The sequence below is a fragment of the Rhinatrema bivittatum genome, chromosome 7 (genome assembly GCF_901001135.1).
Source record: "Rhinatrema bivittatum chromosome 7, aRhiBiv1.1, whole genome shotgun sequence".
Lineage (NCBI taxonomy): Eukaryota > Metazoa > Chordata > Amphibia > Gymnophiona > Rhinatrematidae > Rhinatrema > Rhinatrema bivittatum.
Window position 1 is genome coordinate 227,671,026 of NC_042621.1, and position 26,878 is coordinate 227,697,903.

General features: G+C 43.3%; 1 protein-coding gene across 1 annotated transcript in view; it reads right to left on the reverse strand.

Moving 5' to 3' along the window:
• The window catches only part of BTAF1 (B-TFIID TATA-box binding protein associated factor 1), a 565,336-nt gene that overhangs the window by 380,045 nt on the left and 158,413 nt on the right, over positions 1-26,878 (reverse strand). The window contains exons 12-13 of the mRNA XM_029609940.1: positions 12,955-13,095; positions 12,430-12,554 (exon numbers count right to left, since the gene is read on the reverse strand). Coding sequence (XP_029465800.1) covers positions 12,430-12,554; positions 12,955-13,095 — 266 coding nt within the window. The remainder of the gene's footprint in view (positions 1-12,429; positions 12,555-12,954; positions 13,096-26,878) is intronic.

The following is a 26,878-nucleotide window of genomic DNA, read 5'->3' on the forward strand; positions in this document are numbered from 1 at the left end:
ACCATCTATACAGTAATTTATAACAATTCTCTTGAATATTTGCCGAAATAGAGCATTTGAATGCTGTTAGGAAAATCGAGTCCCAGTCGGTCTCAGATAGTTGGTGACCAAAATCTGTTAGCCATAAATCTTGTTGCCGGAACATTGCTGGTTCTTTGTTAGTTAATAAAACATATATCTTGGATATGACACCTTTAACAAATTGAGCATTAAGACAGATAGTTTCAAATAGAATGGTGGTTAAGCGGAGTGCACCGCTTCTAGTCCGCCGCTTGAGAGCATGGGACATACTAGCATACAATAAAATGTCAACCTGCTCTAAATGATAGTGTTTACCCAAATCTTCACTAGACATAATAGATGCTTTTCTGGTGACGTCCTTAATACACACAATCCCTGCTTTTAGCCATTGCGAGACCGAGCCGCCCCAAGGGGCGTAAGGGAGAAGTACATTGCCAAAGATATGAGTCAGCGGTGTGAACTGCATGGAACCCATTAGTGGTAATTTCCAACGAGACCACACCTGCATGGTAGTCTCTAGGGCATAAGGTATATAATCCACCCCCTTCCAGGAAGTTTTTGCCTGCCAGGGGAGAGCAGATAAGGGGAGAGAACCAATACAGAATTGTTCAAAAAGGGCCCATTGTGGTACCACAATAGACTTATGCATGATAACTAGGGCTCTAAGTTGTGCGGCTCCATAATATTTTTCCAGGTTCGCACTCCAAGTCCCCCCTGTACCTTTGATAAAGGGTCGGCCTGCTTACCCTAGGTGGTTGCTTCCGCCAGATGAACCCAAAAATGAGTTTCTGCCATTTCTTTAGTAGCGCAGAAGGGAGGAAGATTGGGATGGTGGTGAAAAAATATAATAATCTGGGCAGGACGTTCATCTTGACGATAGCTATGCGGCCTAATCATGAGAAGGTTCCCCTTTGCCAGCCCTCCATATCTTTCTGAAGTGAATGAATTAATGGGGTATAATTAAGAGCCAATAGTTGACACTGGCCCGAGGACCTATTCGTACACCTAGGTATTTCAAAGCTGTGGCCGCCCACTTAAACTGAAAATGCTGGGCTATTTCAACCGCCTCAGCCTCTGGTAGATTAATATTAAGTATCTCTGATTTATCATAGTTCACTCGCAGACCAGACACTCCACTAAAGGATATTAGCTCCGACATCACCCCCTGCAAGGATGACATAGGGTCTGTTAAAGTGAACATCACATCGTCTGCAAATAAAGAGATCTTAAAGTGATGTTGTTCTTTGACCACTCCCTGAACCCCTAGAGCTGCTCGGATATGAGATGAAAAAGGTTCTAAAAAGAGTGCAAACAGGAGTGGAGACAGGGGACAGCCTTGTCACGTTCCCCTCCCTATTGGGAATGCCTCTCCATAACTGCCATTGATCTTGACTCTGGCAGAGGGTTGATCGTATAGTTTCTCAATCCATTGTACAAAATAAGCCCCGAACCCCATCTTTTTAAGCGTGGCAAACAAAAATGGCAAATGAACTAAATCGAATGCCTTTTCAGCATCCAAAGACAAAAGGACTGATGGTATACTCTTTTGCTGTACATATTCAATGAGGTCTACAATCCTACGGACGTTGTCAGCGGCAAGACGTCCAGGGACAAACCCTACTTGATCGGGATGTACCAATTCGGGCAGTATTAGATTCAATCTAGCTGCTAATATTCTAGCCAAGATTTTTAAATCCAGGTTAATCAAGGATATCGGCCGATAGGAGCCACACAGTTCCGGATTGCGGCCGGGCTTTGCAATGACAGAGATTCCAGCCATGTTGGCTTGTCTGTCTAGCCGATCTTTTTCCCTTAAAGAATTAAACATTTCCGTCAGAGGCTCCATAAGAGTCTCCTGGAAAGTTTTATAATATGCAGCTGAGAAACCATCAAGCCCCGGTGCCTTTCCTTTTTTCAACAGTTTAATAGCGGCCGTGACCTCAGATACAGCAATGGGTTTGTCCAGCGCACAGGCCTGTTCAGGGGTAAGCAATGGTAAGGTAACAGAGTCTAAATAGGCATGGATACTGGATTCCCCTACCGTCCTCCCGGGAGAATAAAGAGTAGCATAAAAGTCTGTAAAAGCCTTACCGCAATCCGGGGAAGCAGTAACAAGCTGCCCTTGGGTGTTATTCACTTTAGCTATTAAGGTTTGTGCCCTGGCCGCCCGCAGTTTATTTGCCAAATAACGGCCAGCTTTATTACTGCTTTCGTAGTACTGTTTAATAATATTTAATGAGTGGCTAATGGCGTCGTCGTCAATGGCCCTCAGTGAGTCCCTTACTTTGAGCATTCTGGAATAATCTGTCTGAGATAAAGAGGACTGGTGCCGCTGCGTCAGCATATCCAATTCCTCCATGAGGAGCTTACGGGAGCGCTCCCTTTCCTTGTTGCAATGAGCCGCCCTTGCAATGAGTAGACCCCGCACTACAGCCTTGGAACATTCCCACACCGTAGTGGCAGCCAGATTCTCAGCGGAATTGTGTTCAAAATAAGATTTAATCTGCGCATTTAGAATGCTCACGTATGCTTTATCAGTCAATAGACTATCATTGAGTCTCCATGCCCTATACCCATGGTCTGGATCCTGGAGTTGTATCTCTAGCCAGACAGGGGCATGGTCAGACCAGGTAATACTATCTATGCCAACACGGCCAACCGCATTTTGTAAGGTAGTATGGAGAAACAGATAATCTATACGTGAATACGTGAAATGTGGCTTAGAGAAAAAAAATGTAGGAGCGCGATCTGGGGTTTCGCTGGCGCCAAATATCGGTTAGGCTCCAATCCTCCAAAAATGCTGTCCACTCCTGTCTCATGGTGCTGCACTACCATGCGAAGAGTCTAGCTTTGAGTCCCTAATGGCATTAAAATCGCCTCCTATAATTAATTCTCCCAAGGTATGTTGCTGTAACACTGTATCAATGGTTTTTAAGAAACCCCCTTGATCTGTATTTGGAAAATATACATTAAGAAAAGTGAAGGTTTTAGTACCAATCCGGACATGAAGGAGCAAGAAACGTCCAATGTCATCAGCTAATTTAAACAAAACCTCGTGTACCAGTGAATTTGCTATGAGTACACCCACTCCTGCATAGTGGGAGCCCTTTGGACTAGCCGCCCAGTGAGCACTTTGAAACTGTGGATTCAATAGTAAATGCTCAAATTTCTTCCTCACATGTGTCTCCTGAACGAAAGCAATTGAAGCCTTCTGAGTTTGTAATTCTTTTTTAAGCAATAAACGTTTCTGAGGTGAATTCAATCCTTTAACATTGAGGGAAATTAAACGTGTTTCCATTGTAAGAAAAGGTATAAGTCTCCCACTCCTGAGTGAAGGATAGACCCCTCATCCTAGTTGATATTACTCTGTGCACCAAAGGACTTCCCAACAAGAATATACTCCTATCCACCTTAATCCACCCTTGCATACCCATAGCACTGCCTGCCAGCATACAAAAATTGAAGCCAATCCCTGTCATAATACGGAGATCAGCCATCGGGAGGGCTCCTCTCGCCCCTTGATAAGATCAGACATCCCCTCCCCCCCCCCCAGGCCTTGTTGTGTTGGAGAGTAGGTAAACACATTATGATAGGTTAAGCTAGAAAACCACTCAATAACATGTGCATTAACCAGTAAACATTTGAACAACCGTCCATTAATATAGAGATGAACTCACAGCCCTCCTGTTTGCGGCTGCCAGAGCGTCCCTGTAAAAAAGAAAAAACATGTAGTTCCTTCGCCCTGGAGCTCGTCTCGTAGAAGAAATCGCACTCAGTCCAGCATATGAACTCATGTCTTCAGCCCTGGACACTAGTAGAAGGCTGAGAAATATCAGATTGTCGCTTCAGGCGTTTGCCTCCCTTTGCTGCTCGCTGCCACCTAGGATGTGTGTCCATTTTAGATGTTGTGGCCGCCATTCTGGGGGCTTGGAAGGAGGCAGGTAACTGAGCCTGTTGAAATGCCTCCGCTGCTTCTTCCGATGTTTGGATTTTGTAAGTAACCCCCTTTACCTGGAACTGCAGACCGAAGGGGAATGTCCACCTATACCGAATGGAGCAATCGCGTAGGTTAGCAGTGACATCCCGGAGGGCATAACGTTTCGACAGAGTTGAGGGCGCCAAGTCCTGGTAAACGGCCAATTTGTTATTTTGCCAGGCTCCCTCATTTTTCTGGTTGTCTCCAAGACCCGCTCTTTTTGTGAATAATTATGAAAGCAGATAACAAATATCCCTGGATCCGGTGTCCCTATGTGGGCCTAATGCTCGGTGCGCTCTATCCAGCGTAATATCCGCCGCTGTGACCGCTGCTGCATTCTGATCGGAGACATTCTGATTTAATAGAAAAGCACAAATTTGCTTCGCCACCGTCGCTGCATCAGAAAACGCTTCCGTGTCTGGGACACCTCTAATGCGAAGGTTACTCCTCCTATTTCTATTTTCTAAGTCCTCTATTTTATCGGTGAGGGCCAATACATCTTTGCGGAGGGTTCCTTGCTCAGAATTTAAATGATTTATGGAGCCCCATGTTGCTCAACCCGCAGGTCCAATTCATCGACCCTGTGGCCTAGCGTGCCAAAATCTTCTCTAAGCTCTGTCATGGCCGCCAGGAGGTCGGCTTTCTGCTGGCACATTTCAGCTCTCAGTTCTATGAACCAGCGCCGCAATTCATCCCTCGTGGGGAAATTAAATTGATTTTCCTCTCCTACCGGGCTTGCAGCGGGGAGCTCCGATGTGATTTCCTCCAAGCTGTTCGTTGGTTCTAACACGGCGGCGGCTATTTCAGAGTCCTGGTCTTCTGGTAGCTTGCCATAAGCAAATTGTTTTAAATCAGTCGTTCTGCGCTTACATGCCATGATGAAAGCAGGATCGCACTGCCCTCCAGGTAATTAGCAAATTTCGCGGGGCTATGAGTATAAAATGCTGAATTAGGGCGGTTAATAGACCTGAGGGGAGCGGAGCTCTGCACTCAGACGTCCTCTCTCATCGGCTCCCTAGAGCGCCCCCTCAAAAGCCAAGTTTTAAGGTTCTTTCTGAAGGATGATGTAGAAGGGTCAGTTCTAAGTGGAGTTGGGAGAGAGTTCCAGATATGGGGACCTATTTATGCAGCACAAACTCTTGTGGATACTCAACTTCATTAATGGAAGGAGTTGTAAGTAAACCAGTGTCTGATGAATGGAGGTTTCTTGTAGAGATGCATGGGTACAGTGGTTTTTGCAACCAAGTGGTAATGTCATTATATATTGCTTTGTGGATCATCATGATGATCTTATATTGAGATCTGAATATGGGAAGCCAGTGTAGTTGTTAGAGTACAGGCGTGATGTGATCTGATTTTCTGCAGTTCGAGATCTTGCGGCTGCATTTTGAAGGAGCTGGAGGGGTTTGATGGTGGCAGCGGGCAGGCCTATTAGGAGGGAATTGCAGTAAAGGGATTGTAAAACTGTCTGGTAGTCTGGAGGATATAGCAGAGGTTTGAGTTTCCTAAGGATTTGCAGTTTGTAAAAGCTCTCTTTTATTAGTGTGTTAATATGAATTTATGAATTTTAAAGTTCAGTTCCTTATCCAGGGTGATTCCAAGGTCTCTGACTGATGTGGACATTTTGTATTTAAGCGGAATTGTAGGATCAGTGATAGGCGTTGACACTTTGCTGGAAAGAAGAACAATTTCCATTTTGTTCTGATTGAGAGTAAGTGCCATTTGTGAGAGGATGTTGTTTATATCAGTAAGATATAATTCCCATTGAATAAGTGTATTATTGATGTTATCTTTGATGGGAAGTAAGATCTGATCATCAGCGTATAGGAAGTATGACAGGCTTACTTTGTTAAGGTAGTAGCATAATGGGAGCATATAAATATTGAAGAGAGTTGATGATCGAGAAGAGCCTTGAGGGACTCCTTGTGGTAGGGGTAATAAGGTCAGATGTTTTAATTTCTGTATGTTACCTTGAAAGATCTATTAGAGAGGAATGATTGGAACCATTGAAGGATGGTACCATTGAGACCAATTTCTCTTAGCCTGTGGAGAAGAATCTTATGGTTGACAGAGTCAAAAGCGGCAGAGATGTCAAGAAGAATAAGGATAAAAGAGGTCCCTTTGTCAAATCCCTGAAGAATTGTATCAATAAGGGTAATTAGTAGTGATTCCGTGCTGTGACCTTTCTTGAAACCATGTTGAGCAGGAAGAAGTATATTTTGGCTCTCTAAGAATTCTGAAAGTTGATGGTTAACTTTTTTTCCTATAATTTTGGTCAGGAATGGTAGGTTGGAGATGGGCCAGTAATTGGATAAAATAGTCTGATCCAGTTGAGGCTTTTTTAGAATAGGTTTTACTACTGCACATTTAAGGGAGTTTGGGAGGAGACCTTGTTCGAGAGAAAGGTTTACAATGTGTGTGATGGCTCTTGCTAGACAGTTTGGGATTAGTTTGAGGGTTTTTATTGGTATGGGATCAAGTGGGTGGGCCGCTGGGTTGATTTTTCGGATGATGGTTTCTACCTCAGAGGCGGCGATGGTATCAAATTGTGACCAAATTGGAGTAATTAAGGATGAAGGTGCCAAGAATTCAGAGTTGAAAGGTAAGTTTATTGAACCAAGGTTTTCTGTAAAAAGAGAGAAAAATCATCAATCTCAGCTGTAGTAGGGCGTCTGGTGGTGGGTGGGTTTATCGTTGAGCAATGCCTGATGCTGTTTGTTCTTTTAAACAGATCACTGATGTCAGGGGGTGTGTCTCCCGATTGCGGTTTTTTTCTTTTCCCTTCCCTTTCAAGGTTTTCTGATGATTTTTCTTTCTTTTTACAATCTCAGCTGTAGTAGGGCATCCGGTGGTGGATGGATTTAAACCATTTAAGTGTGGAGTTGCATAGGCCGATTTCTTTTAGTCTGCTTAAGAGGATTTCATGGTTTATGGTGTCAAATGCCGCTGAGATGTCTATAAAATCAGTAGGTAAGAGTGACCACTATCAAGTCTTTTGAGGATGAGTCGGTGAGGGTGAGAAGTAGAGTTTCCGTGCTGAAATGCTTTCTGAATCCATGCTGTGCTAGCGATAGTATGTTCTGATTTTCCAGGTGTTGAGTGAGTTGTCTTGACGATTTTTTCTAGGATCTTTGTTATAAACGGAAGTTTGAGATGGGTCTGTAGTTTGAAGGGTCAGCTTTGTCAAGTTGAGGTTTTTTTAAGGGTTGGCTTAATGATGGCGCATTTGAGAATGTCCGGAAAGATGCCTTGCTCAAGAGAGAGATTGACTATGTCTGATATAGTTTTGGCAATGGTGTTAGGTATTTGTTTTAGGAGTTTTATAGGAATGGGGTCAAGGGGGTGTGCTGCGGGATTTAGGTTTTGGATGATTGTCTCAATTTCAATTGATGCAACTGTTTCGAATTGAGACCATGTGGTAGTGGTTAGATTAGGTAGTTTAGTGAGTTGTTTGTGTGCGGGTTTGTTGTGATTATTTTTTCAATTTTGTCCTTAATGGGCAAGATAGTCACAGGTACTCGTAGGGTTTTCGTGAGAGGGTGCGTTGAGGGTTGGTTGCGTCAGGTCCGAAACGTATGCAAATAGTGCTTTAGAATTGAATTGATATTCATGAATCTTTTTGGCGTAGTATTCACGCTTGGCTTTTTTGTATCAGTTCTGTAGATGTATAGAATGGTTCTGTATTTATCTTTGATGTGGGAACTTGGGTCTTTTCTCCATTTCTTTTCGGTTTGTCTTAGAAGGCGTTTGGTGTTTTTTAGCTCTGGGGTGTACCAGGGGGCTTTGTGTTTGAGGGTTGTCGAGATTTTCTTTTTGATGGATGGGCACTTGGTCTTCGCAACTTGTGAGTTGATTGAGATCCATGAGTTTACTGTGGAGTTTGCATCAGTCTTATTTAGGGTTTTTAGTGTATCCGGTAATATTTCACTGAGGTCGACTGCTGTGCATAGCTTGGTGAATTCGATGCATTTGTTGTGATTGTTAATCTCCGGAAATGGGTGTTCCAGTTGTAGGTTGGTTTGAATGAGTTCTGTGATCTGACCAGGGGATGGTGGAGACCATGGGTGGTGTCCAGGTGTATCCAGACTTGTGGGTAGGGGCGTTAATTATTTGTTTAAAGCCAATTGCCGTCATTGTATTTAGGAGGAGTTCACAGATGGGTGAGGAGGGTAGTTTAAGCTATGTGTAGATTTTTTTTTTTTTTATTGCATTTCAATTTTTTATAAAGTAAAAACAGTCGGATCTATGAACACACTACATTTTCAAGTAATTTAAAACTAGTACAGTATTACAATGTTTTTGATATTTATCCTATAATTTCTAGGAAAATAAACAAGAAAATTAGAGAACAGTGAAAGTGAAGTTGAAACCTGGAGCAATACCACAAGTATATCATTTCTTTTAAACTTTTCCTTGTCATTTCCTCCTTTTACATTCTATCCCTCAAACAGCTCTTAGAAGTGTGTATCTAAATATACTCATTAACTGATCTGGATGGTTGAAAATATATCTAATATCCAAATGTTTTATATAGCACCTACAGGGATATCTTAATGAGAATTGTGCACCTCTTTCTTGCACTTCCTTGCAGAGTGCAATAAAGCTTCTACGTCTTAGCTGTGTTGTACGCACAACATCTGGAAAAATCCTTATAGGTGCACCATAGAAATTTTGCTTTTGTTATCTGAAATGCAGTTTTAACACTGCATCTCTCAGAAAGAGAAAGAAACTGAACCAACAATGTAGCCCTAGTATCAATTTTAGACTCATATGACTGAGGAAATCTTAGATAGTTTACAAATTTGAATTTCTGGGTACTTTAAAATATTTTTCATATAGCTATTAAATAAATCTGTTGGCATTACCAAATGAACTTTTGGGAAATTCAAGAATCTTAGATTCAATTTCCTATTTTGATTTTCTAACATATCAATTTTCCCTTCATATTCTTGTACTGATTTTACCAAATTAGAGTTTTCTGAATATCTCCCATTTTCATATCAAATGTACTAACATTTCTTTCCAAAATATCAATTTTCTCCTGTATAAATACATTCTTTTTCAGAGCTTCTTGGATATTAGTAGAAAGGTTATTTATCGACTTTTGCATATTAACCATCATCATTCCTAATTCCTCTATTGAGAATTTCTTAGGGATTATATTAGGTATATCCTGTATGCTCGACATTTGTACAACATCTCCTAACTGTTGAGAAGTCCCATTACTTCCATCTGGTATCAATAAAGAAACGTCCTTTGTTTCCCTGAGCCTTTGATCTTCAATGCCCTCAGATTCTCGTCGCATTCCCGACACCTCCTTGGGAACCAAGGGAATCCTTTAAAGATAAATCAATTTTCTCAGGCCTTGCAGATGGAGGGACAGGTTTCTCTGGGGCACCGGGGGTTAAAGATGTTTCACTGGCCAAGCAGACCATCATCTGCTCCCGAGTCAATCTGCTAACAGCCCCTTCCGGTGTTGAAATGGGGAAAGTTTGAAAACAGTTTGCTATACTTGGCTGATACATTTTAACTGGAGTAGAAGTTGAGGATAGTTCTCTTAATTTTGCTTTCCTCTTGGTGTGAGGCATAGCAACATATATTTATTTCGATAACTCCAATCCAGAAATATCTTTTCAGGAATGCTTTCAATTTTAGACAAGTAAATCATATACTTATCTCTGTTCTCTAAGGCCGCTTCCTCAAATTTCCGTTCCAATCTGTTCCAAACCGGGCTAAGCCGGGCAAAGCCGCGCGCCCCTTGGCCGCGCGCAGCTTAGCCGTCGTGCCGGAGCAGGCACAATTTTATTGCCTACCCGGCTCCTCCTTCTCCGACGTCACCGACAGGCACAGGAACCTGGAACCAAGCAAAGCAATCGGCCTCTCACCGGCAACACACTCAGCAGGAAAGGTGCGGCCATCTATGTGTAGATTAAAGTCGCCTAAGACAGTTGCAGGGGTGTCCATGCTGAGGTTGGATGTAATGGTTTTGATTAGTGTGGATAGGTTATGTTGGAGTGCTCCAGGTGGGGCATAGAATAGGAGGATTTGTAGGTATTTAGATTTGAATAGGCTTATTTCAATAGGGGGAGGTAGATTGATGGTGTGGATTTTGAGGTTTTTTTAGGGCCATAAGTAGGAGACCGCCTCCTTTTCTTTTTGGTCTGGGTATGGAGAATATGTCGTAGACTAATTTGGGTAGCTGGTTAATGAGTGCAATGTCCGAGCTTTTGAGCCATGATTCTGTCACACAGCATACATCTGGGCGAGTATCAGCTAAGAGGTCGTGAATTATAGGTATCTTTTTAGAGATAGATTGTGCATTGAGTAAGAGTAGGGTTACTGTGGTGAGGGTTGTGAATTGGGTGATTGGTTTGGTGGGTATTGTGATGTGCCTCCGTGGGTTGTTTGTGTGGTTTGATTGTAGACTTTTGTAGCTCCAGTTCTGGTTTGCTGTTGTGGGGGCCTCTCTGCATTCCATGTTAAGGAATGTGTGAGAGAAAGAGATGGTGATTGGGTGGGATTTGACATGTATGGTGTACTGGCCGTTGGGACTGACCTGGGATCTGGCGAGTTGAGGTGAAGTTAGCCGGTTATGATGGTTGCGAATTCTGGCGTAGGGACCTTGTGGTGGTTGTTCGGGTGTTGGTTGATAGTATAGATGAAAGAAAGAAGGATAGCCCAATGTGAGGAATAGGGGAGAGGGATCTGGGTTCTTGGTTGAAGGGGTGGTTAAGCTAGCAATTGCTTGAGGAGAGCGAGTTAGGGGAGACACAAAGGGGCGCGCTAAGGGGCAGGTCCCTTTGGGCACGGCGCGAGGTGCATGGCGCCTGCGGTCAGCATCTTTAAGGTCGGCCTCGGCGCACGTCGATGCTCTCACCAGAGGGTGGGAGGTGTCTTCGTTCGTCGAGCTGGCACTGGGTGGTTGCTTGCAGCTGCTCTTGAGTTGAACTTTATATTTAAGGTCCAGCTTTCTGGTGACTGGAAAAGGGAGTCTGCCACATTTTAGACTGTACCTCCTGAAGGGTTTTTATGGCCTGGAACTGAAATGGTTTGTTTAGTGTCCATATGTATTTCAGAATCCCAGGTATATCTTCTTCCATCTACCTATTCTAGTTTAAATGGGATTGCTTTTGCCATTATTTTCAAGGAAGACTGGGTAAGTTGTGTCCTCTGATGAAGTGTGCTTCTAGTTGGTTCTAGTGAGAGATTTGAAGGCAATCCTTTTGTCTCCTCCAGCAAATGGAAAGAAAAAAAAATAATATGAAGAATCTTCAGTCGAAAAGCAGAATCTGAGGGTCCAAGGAAGAAGGCTCATCTATTGAGGGGATAGAGAGAGTTGAGAGTTATGATACTTTTGTTGAACTTTCTGAAAATTAGGAATAAATGATTGGTAAGCCAATTGGACACACTACTTTTCCAAAATGGGTTCTAAAAGCGAAAGACGTGGAGGAGTGGATGGGATATTTTTCATATAGTCATGGACTAACTCTAACCAAAGCTTTTTGATGAATGGAAGGCAATCAGAAGGTGAAGGAGGAAGCCCTATAGAAGAGGTGTCTTGACAGGCACTAAAGATGGGAAGAATGCTTTTTTAGTAGAACTTTAGTTTCAGAATCTCTATGCCAAGGAGTTACTGTTTCGGCACCAGGACATTCAATAATGGCTCTAAGACATCGATATTGTAAGATAGCACCAAGTTCACATGTGCCAAAGGAGACTTGGCATGACAAATCTCATGGGAATTCCACAAAGTCCTTCTTGCGCTCAGAATCTAAAACCAAAGAGGCATAACTGACATCAAGGAGCCTCTGATCTTTTTTGGTACTGGTCTCTCTGAACTTTTCATCTGATGAGGAGGATAAATGGAATTTCAGTTTAAGATCCCTGTATCAGAGGTCAATGGGACATCTGTCCGCAGACCATGTAGTAATTCATGTCAGACAGGCCCAAGTTGTCAATCCAGTCTTGACATTTTAATCTTTGTTCTTAATGCAGCATAAAGTATCTCTTGACAAAGGATTAATGAAAGCAAGGTGGGGGGGGGGGGACTTTACGGAGACAACAAATGAAACACAAAAAAAGGAATGGTAAAAACAAAAATAATAAGCTTCAAGAATGAAAATAGAATTACCCAAAAAAATTGTCAAGTGGTGGAGAGCAATATCCTCTCTCTTCAGTGCAAGAAAAACGACTGAGGAGACTTGTTTGGTAGCAGCTATGCCAGAATACCTGTACATTCTCAGAAAGATTTCTTGGCCTTTCTGAGATCCAAGAGAGTACATTCTGCATTGAAGCAGTCCAGTGACATTGACACTCACTTGTATGACTGAAGTCAGTCCTGCTTGTTCACAAAGAAAATAGCCTACACAAAACAAACACCCCACAAAAACAAAAAATTTGAAGGTCAAAACATCAACACTAGCAGTAGTTACCTATATTGTCGAACCTGAGGATAAGTTAGAAGGGAAGAAAGGAGAGTCATGATACTGTTAGTGGAAGCTGTAAGATCATCCAATTGTAGGAGAGCATTCCATAATGTGCCAAGTATAAATGGTACCTACAGAATACACAGAGAAAGTTAGATCAAGACACTCCAGTTTATTAACCTAATATATATTACTGAACTTAATACTGTTACAAATTCTATCTAAAGCTTATGATTCATATTTAGGCCAATAGTACAAAGAAAAATACTATTACTGTAACATTTTAAGGAAGTTATTTTGTAATCTGGGTTGAACAAAATGGATCTTGAAAAATAAAATACATAAACATTTTGACCTATTCAAATCTATGAAGGTTCGAGATAAATCTTGATCAGTCTATCCATACTATCTATCAATATTTGGGCAGTCAGATCTAATATTCTTAATATAAAATGCAATTGCTTTGGGTTTAAACAGGGTGTAAACAGTAATTATAAAATGTCAGATTAATTACAGAAATGTTTACCTCACCTGCTTGGATTGAAGAACAACAAGATTTTCTACTACAGGCACCAATGATGATGCAGCAACAGCACGTACATCATCATCAAGGTCCTGAAGACCTTCAGTGACTGCTGGCAACACTTTTGGTAACAAAGTTTTAATCATATCCTAAAAAAGAAAAAAATGTTTTAGTTGATTTTGTTGATGTAGGGACAACAGGAATGGTTCATTAGCCACTACTGAAATAGTGTTAGACTTTCAGGCCTTAATTTTTAATGCAAGATCAAAATAAAAAAAACAAAACAGATAATTATATTATAAAATACAGTTTTAATAGATCTCTCCCAGAAAGAGTAAGTCCTACCAACGACAATGATACATCAATTTAAAGGTCATGATCTATTAGTCTCTACAAAAAAAGAGTTTTAATATAAAGCTTGAACAAATGTAAGACATTGATAAGTGTTTACTACTCAAATTGCATTGTGTGAGAGGAGAGAAACAGCAGCTGCCTAGTGGGGAGCAGCAGCATGACAGCATCTGTGGAGGTGGTAAGGAACAGGATTGATTGTAGCAGCAGCCCATGTGGAAGGGGCTTCATTGATGAAGTGAGGGTGGCAGCCCAAGACAAGAGCTGAGTGTGCCATGTGCCAAGTTTGAATTTGCCTATAATTCTCAAGCATTGCTTTCAAATGTAACTCAAAGAACATTGGTTACGAATTAGATTATGTTAGGTGAAATAATTTACTTAAAATAACTATCTGTAGCTTAGATAGCTTATGCTTAGCTCAGTCAGCTTATGCTTTTACATTAAGCACATGAAAATTTTAAAAAACATAAGCTTGTCTCTAAAGAAGCTCTGTGTAGCTCTTTGTGACATGGAAGTTACAATGTAAATGAGCAGGCAAACTTGAAAACAAAAGTAGTTTTGGCCCTAAAAAAAAAAAAAAAAAAAAGGTCGAGTCTTGCACAATACACATCAAGTTTAAATACAAAATGTTACTTGAATTCCTCTAACTTTAAAGAAACAGGAAGTTCCATCCTAAACTAAAGAAGCCTACTTACAGGACTGATAATAAAAAAAACTCTTAGAGTCTTCATGTCCTGAAAATCTGGTATGGATAGGACACCAATAAAATTATTAGAGGGACCCACACGGTGATTTCATAAGCCGCCTTTTACTTTGGAAAATAAATTCACGCTTTGACAATACAAGTAATTCATGTAGTCCGAGTAAAACCAGCCACACAAGTAGGTAACATCCTTCAGTGCCAAAACAGAACATACTCTCTCAGAGCTCAGAAAGCCTACCATGTTAATCTCCTCAGTTCCTTCACTAACTAAGCTTCAACTCCTTGGAGAGGAGGGCAGGATTATGTGGCTTATTTGTCCTGCTGTCGATGGAGAACATGCTATTACAGATGAGCAACTAGTTTTCTCTATGTACATGGAACTTTTTAACCAAAGGAGCCAAAAATTTGTCTGTGAATAAAATTACCAGCTTATATAAGAGATTCAACAGACACCATTAATGTGTTTGTGGATTTGGCTAAAAAAGTTTTACCATGTAAGGTGTTAGCTTTGGCTACGATAGATGTTGTGTCTTTGTACACAAATATTCCCCAGGAAGATGCCCTACATATAATAGATCTTAAGTTGCAGGAGTCTTTGGAAAGATCTCGTATACCTGTGGGTTTCATTAATACTTTGGCTTCTATTGTTCTTCGTAATAACTTTTTCATGTTTAATGGCTCCTATTTTTTGCAAATGAAGGGAATAGCTATGGGGGCTACTCTAGCCCCTGATGTAGCTAATCTTTATATGGGCTACTTTGAGGACACTTGGCTTCCGGTAAACCCCTTTTTGAAGCATGTAAAATTATGGAAGCGTTATACTGATGACATCATAGTGGTATGGGAAGGGTCATCTAGTGAGTCTGATGATTTTATGCAATGGCTGGGTACTTGTGATCCCAATTTGAGGTTTATCTTTCATTTCAGTGAGGTTGGTTTACCTTATTTAGATATTTCATCTCAATTAATAAATCAGAATTTGAGTTTACTATATACCGTAAACCTATGCATAGAAATACCCTACTATGCTATGATAGTTATCATCCTGTACATTTGCGTCAGAATCTTCTGGTTGGGCAATTCCTTAGTCTAAGGAGGTTATGTTCTAGTGTATATGATTATAAACAAAAAGCTAAAGAGATGATTGATTCATTTGCTGATAGAGGTTATCCAAGATCTATTTTAAGAAAGGCATACAAGCGTGCCCGTTGGGCTAATCGTGATCTATTACTTAAGCCCATGAATAGGAATCAGGATAAGCAGATATTTCGATCTGTATGCGTGTTACCTTTTTCTCCCTCCATATACCGGGTTCAAAACAGTATAAACATTGGCATGTTCTTAGTTTACATGAGATTTTTTCAGCTAACCCTATGTTTGCTTTTAAACAGGGTAAGAATATTAAAGATCTGATTACGCATTCTAATTTTGAAGAAATGTGTAATGCTTCTGTAGAATGCTCTGAAGTATTGGGTCATATTCCATGTAATGCGTGTTCGGTTTGTGAGCAATCTTTTTCCGGTGTCATTCTTCCTCATTTTAAAGGGGGGTACCTTTCTTCTGAGAGCCAATACGGATTGCTCTTCGGTCAGGGTAATATATGGTATATGGTGTTCATGCCCTTTACTATATTTATTTATTTATTTAAAAACTTTTATATACCGGTAATTAGTATGCATACATCATACCGGTTTACAATGTAACTTTAAAGGTAGAAATTACAATGAACAGGGAGGGCGAACAAGGAGGAGTATACAAAGAGCAGGAGGTGGAGGAATTAAAGCAATAAATAAAAACTGCAACGGACTATTTACAGGAATATACAAGGCGTAGGCAAGATACTTGCAGAAGTCGGTGTACTTAATCAGGGTAGGCTTGTCGGAAGAGCCATGTTTTAAGTTTTTTTCTGAACTTGGCGTAACATGGCTCTAGCCTGAGAGTGGTAGGGAGGGTGTTCCATTGTTTAGGGCCTGCAATGGATAGTGCACGGTCCCTAGTAGAGGAGAGGTGGGCTTTTTTCAAAGGGGGAATGGAGAGGGTGCCTTTGTTGACAGTGCGAGTGGGTCGTTCAGTGCGTATAGGACGAAAGGGTTCATCCAACCAATTGGAATTGTGCGAGTGGATGGACTTGTGCACTATGGTTAGAATTTTGAAGAGAATTCGGGATGCGATGGGGAGCCAGTGGAGTTCTTTGAGTATTGGGGTAATGTGATCAGCTTTCCTTGAGTTGGTGATGACCCTGGCGATGGCATTCTGGAGCATTTGTAAGGGCTTGGTGGTGGAGGAGGGTAGGCCAAGGAAGAGGGCATTACAGTAGTCCAGCTTTGAGGAAAGGGTGGCTTGGACGACGGTGCGGAAGTCATGATAGTGGAGGAGGGGTCTGAGTTTCTTCAGGATGTGAAGCTTGAAGAAACCTTCTTTGAGGATGGAGTTGATCTGTTTTTTGAGATTGAGTTGTTGATCTATGATAACCCCAAGGTCTCTTACTGTGGGTTGGGGTGTTATGACGTTGAAAGCTGGATCGTTGGAGATCGGTGGTTTGGGAGGGAGGTGAGGAGAGATAAGGAGCAGCTCTGTTTTGGAGGAGTTTAGAGCGAGGTGGATGTTGGTGAGGAAGTCATTGATGTTGGCAAGACATGTGTTCCAGAAGGCAAGGGCATCTGAGAGAGAGTTGTGAATGGGAATGACGATTTGAACGTCATCTGCATAGAGGTAGAATTTGAGGCCGAGGTCTGTGAGGAGCTGACATAGAGGTGTGAGATAAATGTTGAAAAGGGTGGAGGAGAGGGAGGAGCCTTGTGGGACACCTTGAGACAAGGGATAGAGTGTGGAGTTGGCGTTTCCTATCTTGACGGAGAACTTTCTGTTAGATAAGTAGGATTTAAACCATAGTAGGGCTAGGCCTGAGATGCCTATTTCGGATAGCCGGTTGATGAGGAGGTTATGGTTGATGGTATCAAAGGCAGCTGAGATGTCGAGTAGGGCGAGGAGGTAACAGTTGCCTCGGTCCATGCCTATGAGTAAGTGGTCCGTGAGGGAGAGCAGGAGGGTTTCTGTATTGAGGTATTTACGGAAGCCGTATTGGGCTGGATGCAGAATGTTGTTGCTTTCTAGATATTCTGTAAGTTGGATGTTTACAATCTTTTCCATAATTTTGGATAGGAAGGGCAGGTTAGAGATAGGGCGGAAGTTAGCGGGGTCTTTAGGGTCTAGTGTTGGTTTTTTTAGGAGGGGCTTGACAATAGCTTGTTTAAGAGCATCTGGGACAGAGCCTGAAGAGAGGGAGGAGTTTATGATGTCTGCGATGGGTTTGGATATAGTGTTCGGGATGGAGAGGAGGGATTTTGTGGGAATGGTGTCTGAAGGGTGGGAAGCTGGTTTAAGTTTTCTGAGAATAGATTCCACTTCTTTAGCGGAAGTCAGGTCAAGGGTTTGGAGGGTGGGTGAAGTGGGGGAAGGTTGGAGGGAGGGGGAAGGGGAGGTGGATGGAGAAGGGTGTTGAAATCTGCGGAGGATGTTGGTGATTTTTGTGAGGAAATACTGGGCGATTTCTTCGCTCTTAGTGGAGGCATCATTCTCAGGGATAGTGGGCTGAGAGGATTTGGTGAGGTTGGCAACATAATTGAAAAGGGCTTTCGGGTTGTACATGTATTGGTGGATCTTAGCTGAAAAGTAGTCTCTTTTTGTTTTGAGGGTGGTTATTCTATATTGGTGAAGGGTAGTTTTGAAACTTGAGGCGAGTTGGGGTGAGGGGGCTTTACGTCAGTTTCTCTCACGCTGCCTGAGGGTATTTTTTAGGGATCTTAGTTCAGTCGTGTACCAGGGTTGATGATTTTTTGTGGGTTGGGTAATGTTACGTCTGGAGATGGGGCATAGTTTGTCAGCAATTTCAAGAGTCATGCTGAGCCAGGATTTGATGGCAGTCTCTGGACTGGAGCAGTCAAGGCTAGTGGATGTGTTGGAAATGGCAAGAGCCAGTTCATCTCCAGAGCAGGGTTTCCTGAAGGTGAAGGTGGTGTTGTTTGAGGGAGTGGGGGTAGTAGGGAAGTTAAGGGGGAGGAGGGCTTTTATGAGGAAGTGGTCTGACCAAGGTACAGGGGAGCAGGTGGGGGGGTGGGATGGTAGGAAGCAGTGGTTGATGAATATAAGGTCAAGGGAGTGACCAGCTTGGTGCGTGGGGGAGGCAACAATTTGTCTAAGGCCTAGAGCTTGGAGTGCAGTAAGGAATGCCTCACAAGAAGGGGTAAGGGGGGTGGCATCGACATGGAGGTTGAAGTCTCCTAGTATGATGGAAGGGATTTCAATGTTTATGTTGGCAGATAAGAATTCAATTAAGGGGGAGGGGTCCCGTTCGATGGATCCAGGAGGGGCATAAATGAGACAGATTTGCAGTGAGGGGGCTTTGAAGAGGCCAATTTCTAGCTTGGAGGGTGATGTGGTGTGGGAGAGTTTGAGATTAAGGTGTTTCTTGAAGGCTAGGAGGATGCCACCTCCTCTTTTCTTGGGTCTTGGAATGGATAGGAATTCGTAGGATTGTGTAGGTAGCTGGTTCAGGAGGACAATGTCTGTTTCTTTGAGCCAGGTTTCCATGATGGCACAGATGTCTGGCTTGGTGTCAGTGAGGAGGTCATTTAGGATGGGGGTTTTTTTGGAGAGTGATTGGGCGTTGAACAGAATGATGGAGAGGGTAGTGAGTCCAAGGAGTTGGTTGAGGGGGGTAGTGAGGATAGGGAGGAGGGATTTGTAGGGGGGGGTGGGACGGGGGGGATGGGAATGGGGGAGTCTGTTGTGGGGGAGGTGGATGCGGTTGATGTGTTGTGTGGTCATAGTGGGTGAGTAGGCAAAGGAGGAGGGAGGGAGAGGGGGTAGGTAAAAAGGAAACTGAGAGGATATAGGGTAGTACAAGGCGGGGATTAAGGTATCAAGGAGTTAAACTGAGAGAAGGGCACTGAGGAAAGGGCACAAAGCTGATTAGGTAGGGTAAAAGGTGTAAATAGTGTACCATGCAGGTTATACAATGCAGGTCAGACAATGCAGGTTATACAGCTTAGATAACATGCACAAATAACAGAATAGAGCAATTTAAGGTGTTAGGGGGAGTAGTCCAGTGGCTGGGAGGCAGGCTCATGAGCACCTGTGAGAGGTGGGATAGGCACTTTGAGGAGGTGCCCACTCACTCGGAGGTCCTGGAGCTGGATGGGTCTTGGCTGAGAGGCTGGCAAGTGAGCGGCGATACTTCAGGGTCAAAAGGGACTGCTGGGTGAGAAGGAGGTCCGTGTAGTACTTTAGGGTCTTCCAGGGTCCTTCAGGGCAGTCCGAAGGGGCTGCCCGAAGGAGCGCGACAAAGGGGCCTTTGTCGCGCTCCTTCGGCGCGTGACGCTAGGCGCGTGACGCTTGACCAGGTTAGATTTTTATAGATGACTCTTTTTTGTGTCGCTCAAAAGTGATGTCATCAATATGGGTCTTAGCATATATTGGTAAATTGGTATATTGGTAAAACTAAATGTAGCCTACGTAAATGTATGATTGAACATCAGAGTGCGATTCAAAGAAACCACCTAGAAGCCCCTTTAGTACAACACTGTATAGATCAGCAAAACACTTTTGCAGATTAAGTTCTCAGTAATTGAACAACCAAAACCTTGTTCCCGGGGAGGTGATTTTGATAGGCACCTGCTACAACGGGAATTAAAATGGATCTATTGGTTTGATACTGTGGCACCTAGGGGTCTAAATAAGGAGTTGGATTGGTCAGTTTGAGTGTTTTTTGAGGTTTGCTGATTAGAAATGGAAACATTGTTGACTGACAGTTTTGCATGATGCTGAGTTTCCGGTGACATCACTACCTGGGCTTTAAATAGGAAATGAAGGGCAGGGTACTATTGAGCATGATGGCGCCATTCTTAAACTTGTAAAAAGAACTATTAGTTCCTCTGTAAGGTAAGATCTTTTGATGTTCTCTGTGCTTCTGTGCAAATAGTACTGTGCTGCAAGGAAGCTGCTGATTGTGATACCAGTGTGTGATATTTTAGGCATTTGTTGTGATGTGTATTTTTTAATTATTTGTAGGATTGGAGATATGAAGAACATGTGGCGTGATAAGAATATTTGATAAATATATCCCCTGATGAAGGCTATTTTAGCGAAAACATGGTCAATGTTGGGAATAGTTTATGAAATAATACAGCGTTGTGAAACAGTTTGTTTATTCGCCAGCTATCTGAGCTAAGTATCTCTTTTGAAAATTAAGTAACTAATGGGTACAACCAAGGTTACAACTAAGTTAAAGCTTTTTTAACATTTATAATTATTCTTCAGTAATAAAGTTGCAATAAAAGATAGTAAATAAAAAATAAAAAATGACATAGGGGAGATGGTACATGATTATGGTGCCATAAGAGCTGATACTGTCTGAGGCCCTATGTGGGCGGGAGACGGTGAATAGACAACAGTAGGCACCTGTTTTTATGATACCAGTCTCCTTATGTATAAATAATTGAAAAATATTATAAATATTATAAATGCATGCCTTTGATGGGAATAGTGTTTCCCTCTCCTTGATTTTTTGGTATATATTAGGAGAGGAGTTGGCTTTTGTGTAGTAATAGCCATAAGAACATGCCATACTGAGACCAAGGGTCCATCAAGCCCAGCATCCTGTTTCCAACAGTGGCCAATCCAGGCCATAAGAACCTGGCAAGTACCCAAAATCTAAGTCTATTCCATGTTACCGATGCTAGTAATAGCAGTGGCTATTTTCTAAGTCAAATTAATTAATAGCAGGTAATGGACTTCTCCTCCAAGAACTTATCCAATCCTTTTTTAAACACAGCTACACTAACTGCACTAACCACATCCTCTGGCAACAAATTCCAGAGTTTAATTGTGCGTTGAGTGAAAAAGAACTTTCTCCGATTAGTTTTAAATGTGCCACATGCTAACTTCATGGAATGCCCCCTAGTCCTTCTATTATCCAAAAGAGTAAATAACCGATTCACATTAACCCATTCTAGACCTCATGATTTTAAACACCTCTATCATATCCACCCCCCCCCCTCAGCCGTCTCTTCTCCAAGCTGAAAAGTCCTAACCTCTTCAGTCTTTCCTCATAGGGGAGCTGCTCCATTCCCTTTATCATTGTTTGCTTTTTTGACTGCCACAGCACACTGAACCGATGATTTCATTATGTTATCCACTATGAAGCCTAGATCTCTTTCTTGGGTGGTAGCTCCTAATATGGAACCTAACATTGTATAACTATAGCATGGGTTATTTTTCCCTATATGCATCACCTTGTACTTATCCACATTAAATTTCATCTGTCATTTCGATGCCCAATTTTCTAGTCTCAACAGGTCTTTCTGCAATTCATCACAATCTGCTTGTGATTTAACTACTCTGAACAATTTTATATCTACAAATTAGATTACCTCACTTGTATTTCTTTCCAGATCATTTATAAATATATTGAAAAGTATGGGTTCCAATACAGATCCCTGAGGCACTCCACTGTCCACTCCCTTCCACTGAGAAAAATGTCCATTTAATCCTACTCTCTGTTTCCTGTCTTTTAGCCAGTTTGTAATCCATGAAAGGGCATCACCACCTATCCCATGACTTTTTACTTTTCCTAGAAGCCTCTCATGAGGAACTTTGTCAAACGCCTTCTGAAAATCCAAGAATACTACATCTACCGGTTCACCTTTATCCACATGTTTATTAACTCCTTCAGATTTGTGAGGCAAGACTTGCCTTGGGTAAAGCCATGTTGACTTTGTTCCATTAAACCATGTCTTTCTATATGTTCTGTGATTTTGATATTTAGAACACGTTCCTCTATTTTTCCTGGCACTGAAGTCAGGCTAACTTGTCTTTAGTTTCCTGGATCACCCCTGGAGCCCTTTTTAAATATTGGGGTTACATTAGCCACCCTCCAGACTTCAGATACAATGGATGATTTTAATGATAGGTTACAAATTTTTACTAATAGGTCCAAGTGATTTACTACTCTTCAGTTTGTCAGTCAAGCCTACCACATCTTCTAGATTCACCGTGATTTGGTTCAGTCCATCTGAATCATTACCCTATTTCAAATATGCCAACATTTTCTAAAATGCTTGAAAAGTGTGTTCTACAATTGAAGGTGTTTATAGAGGAACAAGAAACTTTGGTCAATTTAAATTTAAATTCCAGAGGGTACATGAACAAAGACACTGCTAAATTCATTACTAGATACACTGCAGTGTACTTTAGATGGTGGAGAAGTGGCTCTTTTGGTACAGTTAACATTTTTATGGCATTTGATATGATCAATTTACTTATCCAGCACTTCCATCAGTAAGGAATAAAGGATGCTGTATTAAAATGGTTTTCATTATTCCTCTCAGGTAGGCACTAGCAGGAGGTAGAGAGAAAGGGAACATGCTCCCACATGTAGCAGTTAGACATGTCATGTGTAGAGCTGAGACGATACAAACAGATCATAGAGATCCAGACTAGCTATTTTGTGCCTGTCTTTTGAATAAAGTTTGAAAGGCCTTTTTCTCTGATCTGGAGGGGGTTTTTTTGTTGTTGATTTTTTTTTTAAACACAGCAGAAAGCAGAGTTGCTTACCTCTAACAGGTGTTCTCCCAGGACATCAGGATGTTAGTCCTCACATATGGGTGACATCAGGATGGAGTCCAATCCCAGAACTTTGTCAAAGTTTCTAGAACTTTGACTGGCACACTGAGCATGTCCAGCATGCCACTAACCCTGCATCCAGCAGGGGTCCCCCTTCAGTCTCGTTTGTAGCAAAAAGTTAAAGCGAAAAATAAAATAAAACGTAAGCGAACCCAACTCCGCGGGGTGGTGGGCAGGTTTTGTGAGGACTAACATCCTGCTGTCCTGGGAGATCACCTGTTACAGGTAAGCAACTCTGCTTTCTGCCAGGACAAGCAGGATGGTAGTCCTCACATATGGGTGAATAGCGAGCTACAAGATGCCCGAGTCGAGTGAACCAAAAGCACCCAACGACGTGCAACTGGCACAAGAGGGGTGATTTTGGGTATGATGGCAGCCTGAGTTTCACAGTGGGTCGCCGGAAGTTGAGTTATTAAACTGGAAACAAATTACGCAGGACAGACTGGCCAAAGATAGAATCCTGCCTGCTAGCCTTGAGACAAAAATGAGCTGCAAAGGTGTGAAGAAAGCTCCATGTGGCAACTCTGCATATGTCAGCAATAGGTAGAGAACGGAGGAGCGCTACTGACGATGCCATTGTTCTTATTGAATGCGCTTTCACACATCCTTGTAACGGAAGGCCTGCTTGTTGGTAGCAGAAGGTAATACAGTCCGCCAGTTAGGTGGACGTGTCTGCTTGCCCACCGGAACTCCCAGTTTGGTTTTATCGAAGGAGACTAAACAGTTGGGTGGACTTCCTATGGGCTGCAGTGCAGTCCAAATAAAAGGAGAGCGCACATTTACAGTCCAAGGAATGCAGGGCCCGCTCACCTGGGTGTGAGTGAGGTTTCGGAAAATAGGTGAGTAGTATTATGGATTGATTTAAGTGGAAATCAGACACTAGCTTTGGCAAAAATTTAGGGTGAGTGCGGAGTACCACGATCATGAAGAAATTTTGTGTAAGATGGGTATGTTACCAGGGCCTGTAGCTCACTGACTCTGCGAGCCGATGTCAAGGCAAGTAGAAAGAACACTTTCCAAGTGAGATGACATAGCTCACAGGAGTGCAGAGGTTCGAATGGAGGTCGCATGAGCTGTGCTAGTACCACATTGAGGTCCCATGCCGGAACCGGAGGATGCGGTGGAGGCTTCAGTTGGAGCAAGCCTCTCATAAAGCGCCCTACAAGGGGTTGCGCCGAGGTCGAGGCATCTCCTATACCTGCTGACATGCACTCGGATGAAGTTTGAAGACCAGACTTTGAAAGGTACCAGAGGTAATCCAGGAACCTTCTTGTGGGGCAGAAGAAGGGACCTACCGTATTTTTCACTCCATAAGACGCACTTTTTTTCCCCCAAAAGTGGGGGGAAAATGTATGTGCTTCTTATGGAGCGAATATTAAAAAATATAAAAATAAAAATAAATAAATCTAACAAAACTCCCCCACCCTCCAAGACCTGCCAAAAGTCCCTAGTGGTCCAGCAGGGGTCCAGGAGCGGTCCGGGAGTGATCTCCTGGGCTTGGGCCATCGGCTGACAATAATCAAAATGGCGCCGACGGCCCTTTGCCCTTACTATGTCACTGGGACTGACCAATGGCAGCAGTAGCCACTGTGACATTGTAAGGGCAAAGGGCCGTCGGCGCCATTTTGATTACTGGCAGCCGACGGTCCAAGCCCAGGAGATCACTCCCGGACCTCTCCTGGACCCCCGCTGGACCAGCAGGGACTTTTGGCAGGTCTTGGGGGGGGGGGGGGGGTCAGGGGGGGGGGGGGTTGTAGTAAATTAATTTGGCAGGTCTTGGAGGGGGGTCAGAAGGGTGGGGGGTTAATTTAAAGGGTTGGGATTTTTTTTTGGGGGGGGGTTCCCAGAGAAAGAAAAGTTTTCTGATCTGGGTAGTGGACCGAAATGGCCCTCCCCAGACCCGAAAACAAAATGGGGAGAGAAAAAAAAAAAAAAAAAAAAGTTATACACTCCACTAATTTGCTCCATAAGATGCACGGACACCCGGGGACAGAGTCGGTTTAGCACAAAATTTTTTTTTTTTTTTTAAATTTTCCCCCTCTGAATCCTAGCTGCGACTTATGGAGCAAAAAATGTAGAGATTACTTACCTGATAATCTCCTTTTCCTTAGTGTATGCAGATGGACTCAAAACAAGTGGGTATAGTGTGCTCGTGCTAGCAGTTGGAGACGGATCTGACGTCAACACGGGTACATATACCCCCACAGGAAGTGTAGCAATTCAGTAATCTTCCTTGCAAAAGCTGTAGCTGACCAATCGTTTAAATGAACAGGATTACTCTGACCAATTGATGGTAGCTGGAGACCACCAGTGTTCTCAACCGGAAGGCATCGACACCCGGCAGGGTGGAAGCCCTATATAAGCAAACATGGCTTACCGTGAGTCGGCGAATCCCCATGTATACCGGCAGCCGGGCGGGATGCTGAGTCCATCTGCATACACTAAGAAAAAGGAGATTATCAGGAAAGTAATCTCTACATTTCCTAGCGTGTAGCAGATGGACTCAAACAAGTGGGATGTACAAAAGCTACTCCCGGACTGGGCGGGAAGCTGCCTGAGGTCCGTTCAGGATTGCCCTCGCAAATGCTGTGTCCTCCCTGGCCTGAACGTCCAGACAGTAGAATCTGAAGAAGGTATGGAGGGAGGACCACGTCGCCGCTTTACATATCTCTGCAGGCGACAACATCCTAGTTTCTGCCCAAGATGCCGATTGCGCTCTGGTAGAATGAGCCTTGACCTGTAGAGGTGGTGGTTTTCCTGCCTCTACATAGGCCGCCTTGATAACTTCTTTGATCCAGCGGGCGATGGTTGGCCATGGGGCCGCTTCCCCTTGCTTCTTCCCGCTGTGAAGGACGAACAGATGGTCCGTCTTTCGTACTGCTTCTGACATTTCCAAGTATCTGGCCAGTATTCTGCCGATGTCGAGATGACGCAGTATTCGACTTTCTTCTGACTTCTTCAAACCTTCCGTGGTTGGCAAGGATATGGTTTGGTTGAGGTGAAATTGTGAGACTACTTTGGGTAAGAAGGAAGGAACCGTGCGAAGATGGATAGCCTCTGGAGTGATTCTGAGAAATGGATCACGGCAGGACAGCGCTTGTAGCTCTGAGATGCGGTGTGCTGAGCATACAGCCAGCAGGAACACCATCTTCAAGGTCAACAAACGGAGAGACAGGCCTCGAAGGGGTCTGAAGGCGGATCCCGCTAGAAATTCCAACACTAGGTTGAGGTTCCACAGGGGCACTGGCCACTTCAGTGGCGGACGAATGTGTTTGACTCCTTTCAGGAAACGTGACACGTCTGGGTGTTTGGCAATGGTGTTGCCGTCACTCCTGGGACCGTAGCAAGACAGCGCTGCTACCTGAACCTTGATGGAGCTGAGGGAGCAGACCCTTCTGAAGTCCATCTTGTAGGAAGTCCAAAATGATAGGAATCTTAGCGGCATGTGAATTGGTGCTGTGAGAGTCGCACCAGGCTTCAAAAACTCTCCAGATCCTGATATATGTCAGTGATGTGGAGAACTTGCGTGCTCGGAGGAGTGTGTCTATTACCGGCTCAGAGTATCCTCTTTTCTTCAATCTAGCCCTCTCAATGGCCAGACCGTAAGAGAGAATTGAGCTGGATCCTTGTGGAGGATGGGACCTTGCAGCAGCAGGTCCCTGTATGGAGGCAGAGGTACAGGATTCCCTGCCAGTAGTCTTCTCATGTCTGCGTACCAGGGTCTTCTTGGCCAATCCGGGGCCACTAGAATAACTAGGCCTCTGTGTCGCTGAATCTTGTGTATAATGGCACCCAGCAGGGGCCACGGAGGAAAGGCATATAGCAGGATTCCCAGAGGCCATGGCTGTACCAGGGCATCGATCCCCTGGGATAGCGGATCCTGCCTGCGGCTGAAATATCTGGGTACTTGAGCGTTGGACCTGTCTGCTAATAGGTCCATGCCCGGCGTCCCCCACTGATCCACAATCATCTGGAAAGCTGTGGGCAACAGCTGCCATTCCCCTGGATTTAGGCTTTCTCTGCTGAGGAAGTCTGCCGTGGTGTTGTCCTTCCCGGCGATGTGAACGGCAGAGATGTCCTGGAGATTCACTTCCACCCAAGTCATCAGGGGGGCTATTTCTAGGGATACCTGTTGGCTTCTGGTTCCGCCCTGTCGGTTGATGTATGCCACCGTGGTGGCATTGTCCGACATCACT